Source organism: Drosophila subpulchrella, chromosome 3R (assembly GCF_014743375.2).
Source record: "Drosophila subpulchrella strain 33 F10 #4 breed RU33 chromosome 3R, RU_Dsub_v1.1 Primary Assembly, whole genome shotgun sequence".
NCBI classification, from domain to species: domain Eukaryota; kingdom Metazoa; phylum Arthropoda; class Insecta; order Diptera; family Drosophilidae; genus Drosophila; species Drosophila subpulchrella.
Genome location: NC_050609.1, coordinates 8,416,690 through 8,427,751, shown reverse-complemented (window position 1 = coordinate 8,427,751; position 11,062 = coordinate 8,416,690). Strand labels below are relative to the sequence as shown.

At 40.6% G+C, this 11,062-nt stretch overlaps 2 protein-coding genes across 2 annotated transcripts; both read right to left on the bottom strand.

Annotated features, from left to right (window-relative positions):
• Positions 1-8,210: 8,210 nt before the first annotated feature.
• On the bottom strand, positions 8,211-9,315 carry LOC119556658 (serine protease grass). The gene is made up of 4 exons (XM_037869004.1): positions 9,102-9,315; positions 8,997-9,042; positions 8,755-8,930; positions 8,211-8,687 (listed from the first exon to the last, which is right to left on the bottom strand). The coding sequence occupies exons 1-4, from the start codon at positions 9,313-9,315 to the stop codon at positions 8,281-8,283; spliced, it is 843 nt and encodes a 280-aa protein (XP_037724932.1). The 3' UTR covers positions 8,211-8,280.
• A 112-nt stretch (positions 9,316-9,427) lies between these two features.
• Positions 9,428-10,682, bottom strand: LOC119555687 (serine protease grass). The gene is made up of 4 exons (XM_037867334.1): positions 10,459-10,682; positions 10,353-10,398; positions 10,124-10,293; positions 9,428-10,076 (listed from the first exon to the last, which is right to left on the bottom strand). The coding sequence occupies exons 1-4, from the start codon at positions 10,667-10,669 to the stop codon at positions 9,670-9,672; spliced, it is 834 nt and encodes a 277-aa protein (XP_037723262.1). The 5' UTR covers positions 10,670-10,682; the 3' UTR covers positions 9,428-9,669.
• Between the last annotated feature and the right edge of the window lie 380 nt (positions 10,683-11,062).

Here is an 11,062-nt window from a genome sequence, read left to right as displayed (position 1 = left end):
TTAAATAACCAGTGCAAAGGGCAGCACAACTTTATATAATTTAAAAAATGATATTAAAGAAATAATAAAATATATATATTGTTATATTCTTAGGCCTGACTGCACTAATTTAATGATCTGATCACTAGGTTAACCTTAACCTCACCAGAATCATATTTTCTTTCAACCCAATTTCTTTTTTGCCTGAAGTCCCCGGGCCAATTAATTTTGTTTCTGCGCTTCATTTGATCCCCTCGAGATGAGCCTTCATTTTTGGACAAATATATTTATTTCGGATACATAAATTTATGCATATTTATGAGGCGAAATTTATTTTATGTCCATTTCGAATGCAAACAAATAACAAAACAGAACTGCCTGCAAGCTCTCCAAGCTAATTCCCCAAATCCCCGAATTAATAAACCAGAGTACTCAGAGTCCCCCAACAACAAGCAGAGCAAAAAATTCCGACAACCGGAGGACAACACGCGAATGGAAAATAAGCAAGGAAAAAACTTGACAGCCCAAGCAATTTACATGTCGAAAGAGACAGGCGTATTCAGAGGGAGAAAGGCAACCGATTATTAGATAGAGATACATCTAGGTAATACTGCCAGTTGAGAGAGTTCCGCAGACAGAGTCAGAAATTAGTTTGTGTAAACAAACATGTCAACATCCACATTTATCACCGACACAACGAGGGCTCTGCGATCTACCTCCCCTTTAGCTCACCTGTCCATCTCAACACTGAGACAAATAGTAGTAGACCATATTAAAGACTTTATTATTATATATCAATTGATCGTTAAAAGAAAAGAGTCACAGATATAATTTCGAAAATATAAATTAAGTTTTTTATTATTCAAAATAATATATTTTGATAGTAAAAAGATTATTTTTCCTAGTGTAGGAAGAGGCCCAGGGGCTAGTTATGGGGCATATTGCTACACAGACCTTAGAATTCCTGGAAACCTCACCGATCCAAAGTCTGTGTTATTGTTTTTATTTTTATGGCGCAATGTCAACACTGCATTTTTATTCCTCGGCCAAGTCGAAATATCGCAGATGGAGTTTCCAGATCCGGGGAGGTGGGAAGGGGGCTTTACGGGTACAGGTTACCTGTGGACCTGTCACGAGGCTCTGTTGTCCTAAACAAAGACATTATTGATGCCCAGATGGTTTCGAGTTGATAACAGAGAGCTCAACTCGACTTGGAGGCAGTCACTCAATGATCAGATAAGTGAGATGGCTGGATTCTCCGGTCAGAGTCCAGAGGGAGTCTGCGATCTGCGAGAGAGACACGCGATGGGGACTGGGGCCCCGAACTTGCTCTCCATAATTTATAGAAGGTAGTCAGGTGAAGTCGGGGCCCAACGTCGATTTGCCCCCCGACAATTACTTTTTGAGCTGCCAGTCAGGCGACTTGTTGACATCTACTCCTTGCATGCGAGGTTCTCACTGAGATCTCCTTGGGATCTCGCCGGGATCTCCTCGGATCGGATCGGTTCGTGTTTGTTTGCTTTGTTTGGTTGTCACTTCGGGGGGCCTTTCTGGGGGTAATTGGATATTGTAAACAAGTTGTAGTAGTAGCCGGTGCCAATGGGATGCATTTTCCCGGCTTATACTTATTTATGAGTGCGATGCTGGGGTGTAGATATGAATAATGCTCGAAGGGAAAGCAATAGATCAACTAACAAACAAAAGGGGCGGCTGAAAATTGGATACCAAGGAAAAGGAAAAAAGAGTTGGGTAACTATAACATATGTGTACCTTCTATATGACATTCAATCAATGTTTATGAGGTAAAAAAAGGTCCTTTTACCTATAACTATCTCTCTTGGGAAAATCATCTTGAATAATTCCTGGTATAATTTCAGATACCCTCACGCTTGAACCTTAAAACCCCGTTTCTCCTGTAATCTATTTCATCATACCCCTTAACGTAGCTCTATTTTAAGGCACAAAAATGATTTTATTAGCCTCACTTCCTGTCTGATCAAGGCGCCAAATAATATTTCAAATATTGACCACAAACAAAACCCCAAGAAGTGATTAAACAAAATAAAAACGTACAAATAAAATAAACAAAGGAGGAACCACTGTCATTGCTACCGATCGATCGTCTTGGGTAATCCAATCCAGAACTCAGTTGAGATCGCTGAGCAATGGATTGAAGATAAGAGAGGTTCCCAAAACCCGAAACCAAAACTGATTCAGCTCTCCATTCAGGCGAAATTGTCAACGATATAAACGATCGCATGTGTGCAGAGGTAAATATTCAAGTAGGACGACGATTACCGAAGAAAAAAAAAAGGGACAACAAAAGGAATTTATGACTTGTGTCACTTTCAGCGCCATCAACCCGTAACTCAGACGCCGCCGGACGACAACTACCCACGAGAATTCCACGTATGCGCGCCTGAAAATTAAGATACAAACATGCCCAAGGAGCCTCTGCCAGGAAGATCGCATCTAGCCGAAGATCGCTCAAGCGTTCCTCGCCGGGTCCTCAGACCTCCTTTCCATTTCCAGTTCCCATCCCTGCCGACTCCTCCACTTCCACCATTATCCGCCTGTCGTCAGCCAGGAAGATAAGTGCGTGGCGATAAGCCAGACGGACGACAAACGACATCAATGCGTTGGGTTGCGCCTCTGCCTCTGCATCTGACTTTGGAACTGCACTGGGAAAAATACATAGAGCATTTAATGGTAGAACATTTCAGGAAAAAATCAATTACTTCCTTAAAAGCTGTCAGTAGGATATACATATCTTAGGTACTACATATTATACTAAGCGATACGGTTAAATATCCTTTAATCCGTGCACTAGAGAAGTATGAAATGTTTAATTTTTCGTGACTTTTTAATACACCTTCTTAAAATATTTCATTTATACATGAATTTGTATATTACACATAATTTATTTTATTCCAATTTTTATATTAGGCTTAGAAATTATTTGCGGTATTATTATTTTTGAAAGTTAGTATGGTTTAAAAAACTAGCACTATTCAAGGAACTTATGGTACTAGCTGCCAGGGGCGTCGAATATAAACAAATAATTAAATAGAGATATAAATTAAATATTTTTCCGTGTGTGGATTTCACAATGATCTCCAGACCAGGTCTGAACTCGAGCTTAGGATCGGAGCCCCTGCCACGGGAGCCAGCGGCGGAGCAGCTGGCCAAGCAGGGGCGGGTCTCCCCCTTCTTATGGCCATTCAAGGAGTTTGCACAATTGAGCACTTGAACGTCCGTCCACGACAAGGGGCGTTGTTTGTAAAAGGGATTCCTGGTAGAGAGAGAAAAATGTGTGGGTTGGTCAAGGTAAACACAGCAGCTAAGAGGTTGCAGTAATTCAGACAGGTGCCGGTTGTTAGGAAACAAAGGTACAGATAGATCCTAAATAGTTAGAGATCGATATAAAAAATTACAACTAAGATTGTAATCATAAGAGAAGGTAATAGCAAGTGTTCCAATTTAGTATTCTAAGAAAAAGTAAGATTAACCAAACCAAAACGACCCCCCTTAAGCGCCAACCATGTTTTGTCATGCCATTCTATCATCAGGCCATTTAACGCGATAAGAAAATATGTTAAAGGATTCTTAATTACTTTCAAGTGGACGAGGCAACCAAGCCCAGACACTTAGCCAACGAGCATTGGAGCATTGTCGGGGCATACACTTATGTAAAATCGTTTAAGGAGTCGCTGGCCCAGAGAGATGGCAACCATTATAGACTGGCACTTTAATGAGGTAGATCCAGACACTCCAGTAATCGGGGGATAAGAAGCAAGGTAACTTATCGAGAAAACAATTACCATTTACAGGCTAATTGCGATGCTTATCCATGTGCAGCAGCTGGAAGAGATAATGGATAGGGCATGCGATACGCATCCCCCAATCAATATAAGCCTCAAATTGTCATCGAGAGTTTACATACCGTTTCCACACTCCGAATCCCCTTCGGCCGGAATTCCCCAATCGAAATCAACAATTTATTCATTTAATTCCAGGCATTCGCTGCTCATTTGCCACGATTATTTGCATAAACAGGCCCCCAGACTAACAATTTTGATAAATATTCAATTAGGCATAGACCGAGTGCAATGCGAAATGTGGAAATATAATTTTTATAATTTTCCACTAAACTGCATTTTGCATTTTACGTATTACACATTACACGAATGCAGCAGAGATTGAAATTACAAATTAATCGACTGGGATTTGCAATGCAAAATTTTTGGAATTGTAATCCCAGCAGTGGTTTTATTCCACAATCCTCGGACCCCTTTATTGAATAGGGAATTTTCGGCGCCACCTGGCCTATAGGTTTTCAAAGGCCCCGACTTTTCACGAAAGACGCTAATTATGTTTCAGCTTTGTATGCTTTGTTGGCACTTCCCGTCGTTAATTTCGCTGAATCTGAACGTTTTATTGGCCATCGAAATGCAATTAAAGGCCATAAAAGGAGACTCAACGAAAATTATGTATGTGGCCAACACATGCCACTCGGTTCGGTTGGCAGTTGAATCTTTAGGGCGGCGCCAAGTTCTTTGATTTCTAACACCTTTTCCCTTTTTTGTTGCTAGGAATTCCCTGCCTTCTTCTGAAGTGTGAACATTTGGTGTGAACTTGTAAAAAACATTTGTTAACAATGTGATCTCGAGCTGGGAATGTCTTTGCTTGGTTTATGTGAAGGATGAACGATCTTGGGATTGCGTGTCTTGATTTAAAAGTTAGTTAACATGATTAGTTATCTTAGAATATGCTATATAGAGTTTCAGGATTGTAAAAACAGCTTCAACAACTGAGTTTTCGAACATATGCTCATTTCAAAAACATTATGCACTTTGCCTATTAATTTACAAGTGCATTCACTTCGTCTCAAGTTTCAATTTCCATTTTTATAGCCCAACAATCATAACTCAATGCAACGGCAAATTATTGCAGCACATATCTGCTCCGATATACGATTTAACGATTCAAGTTCATGAGCAATTTTAACGAGCCTTCTGTCCAATCAAGTAACATGACCAAAAAATGGAGGGTGAAATTTCGGTGGGGAAATGCTTCAAACAAAAGGAAAACAACAGAAACATTTCTTATGCATGTAAGTACTTCAGGCGATTACAATTTTTATGTGCACTTCAGCCAATGCTTTACGAGTCCCCGGTCACTGCTTTTGCATACAAATACGATTCTAAATATCAAGATATATCTTCGTATATATGTAGTGCGGTGTAGAGGAGAACATTTTTAATGACAATTGTCGAGGAATGCGTTTCACTCAAATCAAAAACACAATTTGTGCATTTTTCTCTAAATGATTTCGTTGCCGGGTCATATCTTTATTGGATAATGTATTTATATATTTGGTATATGTGGTTATATAATTTTAATTTCTTTTCATAAGAAAACTGCCCATAAAAGTCGAATGAGAGGGGCCATAAAATGTAAAGATCAGACCCGGTGACTTGTTGTGGCCAAAAGGTGTGAATTTCCCGGGCATTTCACTCGGCTCAAGGAGCAAAGGAAAACGAAAAGTGTAATAAAAAGTTCCTAAAATTAAATGTTTCGTTTCAACCATATCCATGGGACTTTATGAGTTGGCAATTTGATTTGTATCATCATACGTTTTTTATGGCAGTTTTTTCCTAAAAGGAAATCTCTTTTCCTTTTTCCTTTTTTTTCTCATATGCTCCTCAAGTGATGCCAAAATATTAGTTGCTGCCTCTTGAGCAATTTTACGAAACGAATTGTAATCATTGAATTGTATCTAAACAGACGCAAGACGAAGGATCTTCGGCTGCGGTTACTTCAAAGCCCTCATAGAGATCCAGAGATCGCAGTGTTTCTGCCTCCCGGCATGTGGCAAACAGATGAGAACCTCAAGATGAACCTTCAGTTGAACCTGCACAACCTAATGAAGCCATTAGCAGCGCCTTATCGGAGTGCTCAAGGATCCTTGAAACGAAACGAGACGAGGCACAAAAGGTCCGTCTAAGTATTGTCTTTGTCTTTGCCCGAATTCGCCCTTTGTTGCGGGGCAACTAATACGCCTAAATTAGATCGAGATCGGAATCGAGGTGAGCCGAGGTGCTCGGGGTGCCTGTGTGGCAGCTGTTGTTCAGGATCCTCCTCCTCCGACTCGCCAGTAGGTGTATCCTGACTCTTGTGGCCACTGGCCAGCCATTAACTTCACTTTCGATGAATTCATTTTACTTTTTTTTGGCAACACAAATCATTCTGAATAGCACCTGATGCAGAGGGCTCATTAGGCAATTATCAGCTTGAAGATGCCAAATTCAGTCGCCTTCCCTTACAAGGGAAGTGAAAAAAGAACTATGTGATTTATTTTTTTATTCGACAAACAATTTGTCATTTTCTTTAAGAAGTGACTTGTAACTTATGTATACTTATAATCACTTGAAATATTTCATTTATTTTTATTAATCACATTTAACTTACAAAATATCATTATTATAATTGGATTGGACGATTGGACATTGGATTGGATAATTAGGTAGAAAAATAGTTTTGTTTTTTGTTTTTGAACTTAGCATTTAAAAATACATATATTACTTTCATTTAAAAATAATAATATATATAATAATAATAATAGTTTCTAAAACATATAGCTATAAATCAGCTTCCATATGCTGGTCTAACCGAAGATATAAATTAGATGGAAAATATTCGCCGCTCTACAAATATTGCGGCACTTAAGCGCAAATGCTGCCACCCACCGTTTACCCCGTCCTGCACCACACCCTACAGCACCACCCCCTGCTGCACCACCCACTCGCCACCAATGTCGCAACACTTTCCAGACAATTGCAATAGCGAGTGCAACAAGCGTCGCAAAAGTTGCAGCCTCCCGCGCTCCTCCCGCATGTTTTATTACTTCCGCGCACTTTCGCTTCAGCAGAATGTGGCATACAGTATGTGTGTGGGAAAGTTCTCAGTGCGTTTAGCAGTTGGTTAGCGGAGTACCAGGGGATTCAGGAGTACGAGGAGTACGGGGAGTACCAGCAGAGGGTTCTACCCATAGGAATAGGAAGTAAGCTTCCTTCATCCTCTGTTGTCTCTGCCGTTGTTGCCACATTTTGGCGGTGGCTGGGAATGGTTTCCTGTCGGAGATGCGTTGCCACATGTGTATAAATGCACTGCGAGAAATCACTCAAGGGGTAAAGGAAACTAAATCAAGAACTACACACGATCCAAACTCGCTTGTTTTATATTTTAAAAGAATTTATTGGAGTTCGTTGAAACGAAACGAAAGAATAAATATTCAAGGAAAACTTTCGAAATAAATCGTTTTAATTATTTTTCATTTGACTATACCAAGAACTTACCGCAGGAAAAAATGAATTTCATTTAATAATTTTAGTCATGCTAGACAAGTGATATTTCTCTCTGTGTATGAGGACACATGTGGCATAGCAAAAAAAAAGTTAAGCCTGAAGATGCAGAATCCTTGCCAGGATACACCGCCCAGACACTGGCAACTGTTCACTTTCGTTGTTCTCCGAGTTCCCTTGCCATTTCCTCCATCCCTGCCGCCTTTTTTAAATTTTTCCTTTTTGTCATTAAAGTTTTACCGCGGCATCTGTCACAGCCTTAAAGCCTGCTAAATTTTAATTGCCCTTGCAAATTTACGGGAAGCATCAGCGGAAACAGTCGCAGTACATTTACAAAAAACTGGAGCAAATGTAGATATAACTCCTTTTTTAACTGACTTTTATTTCCTCCTTTTTTGCATTTTTTCCCGTTTATTGCTGGCGTCTCTTTTTTACAGCCCAGTTGCAGGCTTGTGGCCTCGTTTTGGCCACAGCTCCTCCGCCATATATCAAGAATTAATTAGCGTATTGCATTCACTCCCGGACATTTAAAGGGGAGGATTCTTTTATATGGCCCACTGATCGTGAAAAGTGTTTACTGCCAACTCGAGTTTTTCCGCACTTTTCTTTAGCTAAAAAGGGAAGTTTTGCATTAAATATGCATGTCAAGCTTTTGCATGATGACAATGCCAGGGTTGACAGCGATTTGCGCTTTTAAAATGCACAGGGAAAGTTGTAGTTGCAGAAATATTCGGAAAGAAAGTTGTGGAGAGCCAAGATTATTTACAAAATAAAGTTTTATAAAGGTATGCAATTGCTATAAAAATGTATTATTAACTAATACTTTTAAAGCGGCAGTTGAAACTGGAATTATAAAAAAAGTTCCAGTCCCAGAAAAGTATATATACCAAATCATTTCTTCATATCAGTAAGAAAATTAAATCGAAATTGTATCAGGTTAGCTTTGGTGGTAGTTATACACCGCAAGGATCCAGTCGACATAGCTGAGAACATCCGTGAAAGCACTGGCCTTTGAGCACTGGGTGTTCGTGAAGCTGGCGATTCCAATTTGGATGAAGCGCTGAGAGTTTTGGAACGGAACCATTGCTCCCACTGGACCGCCGGAATCACCGTTGCATAGATTGCTATCCCAATTTCCGGCGCAAAACATAGTACTCGTTAGAGATCGATAGATGAAACGCTGGCAGATCTCCGGTTGTTGGCGGGATAGGTCGACAGTCATGAGCTTGCCACTATCACCATCAGATTCGGTTTTACCCCATCCAGTGCCAGTGACCGGATCTATGGAGTTGATGTAGTTCCTCCACCTAGTGTCCCATACAATGCAGATTGGTCTGATGTTATCTGTGCGGAAAAAAAATTATATTATTCTATAACTTTCAAGTTTTACATTTGTCTTAGTGAAGCCAACCTGTGTACTCCACCCTCCTGACCAGTCGCAGAATGGCTATGTCGTTGGCCATCGTGTCCGGATCATAAAGACGGTGCCGAAAGCCCCTCTCCACTCTAGCCTCCGTTCGAAAAGTGCAGTAACTTCCATGGCACATTTCGTATTCTTCTCTATCGTACTCTCCCAAACGAGCAATTCTACAATTAGGGAGAGTCAGATATTGTTATTACAAATGCTTTTACAAATAATATGTTATGACTTACAGCTGGATATTGGGGAGGAAGCAATGAGCTGCAGTCAGAACCAGACCTGTAAATAAGTAATCAATATTACAAAACTGCTTGAAAAGTAGGCCTTGATATACTAACGATGAGTAATTAGGGATCCGCCGCAGATGAATCTCCCTGTCGTCGAGTGTAGGAAGGCCATCCAAGGACTTGATGTTAGTCCAGCGATCGTTCCGTTCTTAATCCGGGCACCAATAGGATTGGGAGCTCGAATCCCACACGCCATATCGATGAACTGAGCGTACCCCAGTAGGGGAAGAAGTAGGCACGTAAATCCGACCACCACGATATTCATTTTGCAACTGATGTCTGAACTGTAGGGTCTTGGGTTTAACAGCCCCCATGAGACGGCCTTATCAGGCTCTTTATTACGAAGAACTTATTTATTCACGGGAAATGCATTTATATTTCTGACTTATCAGGAATTAATTATATTTAATTCATTCTGACCTATCGGGTATTGATTAAGACAATAAATACATATATAGGAATTCTAAGAATTTCTTATAAGGAGGGCAGCATAAAGTAATGAATTTTAATGGAATGACATTATATACAAACAAGTATTTAAGGAATTCACAATCTCTAAAGGTGAGATTCTGTTCAGGATATAAAGTTAGATGATCGATTTCAAGTATTGAAAGAGCCATCATGTGCCATATACATTCACCACCATCTCGATCCATCCGGAATAGGTGCTCAAATCCGTATAGACACTAGGGGCCCGGCATTCTTTGTCTCCGAAGCTAGTTAGCCCATACTGGACGAACTTAGGTTCCCCATAGTAATTCACTATACCTCCAAGTGGTCCACCGGAGTCTCCACTGCAGGTGTTTGTCCCGCTGTCTCCGGCACAAATCTGGTTTAGTCCCACCGGAATATTATAGAGATCGCTGCAGAGGATCCGATTCATTACCAGAATGCTAGCCTCCTGGAGAACTGAGGCTTCAGCTCCCTCGTCGGTTAGTCCCCAGCCGGTGGCCGTGAGCGTAATGCCATCCTCCACCAATCTTTGCATTGCCGAATCCAGGATAATGCAGATCGGCCTAATGTGAACTTTAAATAGTTTGTAGATAATATTGTGTTTTCTGATGATAACCCACCATTGTAAACCACAGATCTGGCCAGTCGCAGCATTCCGATATCGTTCAAATAGATCGTGGGGGTGAAGTATTTATGCCGAAAGGCACGGTCCACCTCGTAGTCCTCGGCTGGAATTTGGCACATTGAGTTGTCACTGGACCTTAGACTCATTCCTCCCAGGCGAACTGTCCTGCAGGAGGGGAATTTTCAACATCCATCTATTAAACACAACTACCTTGGGATACTCACAGTTTTGATGACGAATCCAGGCAATGGGCAGCTGTCAGTACGAACTCTGCAGAGATTTATACTTAAATATTATATTACATATTATTATAATAACACGAATACTAACGGCGATTGATGAGAGTTCCGCCACAAAGGAACTGCGATTCGTGGTGGAGATAGGCCATCCATGGATGGGAAGCGATCTGAACATTCCTGCCACCGATAATTCTCGTCCGGTAGGTGGCGACATCAGCGCGAATTCCGCATTGTGGCTCTAAAAGTCTAGCTAATACCGAATGGCAAAATATCAGACAGAAAACGCTCACTGCTGATCTCATCGCGAGTTGAGAATTAAATGGAACGCATTGAGGTCTGGGCTAATCGAGAGACTTTTTTAATACTTATCAGAAACAGGCTTATCAACCGAGTGAAACTGATGTAAATATTGCTCACAGCTGCTCGGAATAAGTTCATTTTTATTAAGAAAATTTCGCCAAAATGTTATTTAAAGGTTAATGAAATGGATAAACCACCAGTAAGCTCTTCACTTCAAAAAAATCCTACCTTATTAATAATATTATTTTGCTTTTCAACCTGGATAATTGAAATCTGTCTGATTCCTCTTAGCCAGCATTCGTGGGCATCTGTGTTGACTGCAGTTAAGTTGGCTTAATTAAATTTGCGGCAAATTAAGTGTGCCCTTAGCCCCTTTAACCCGTTTTTTGCCCAGT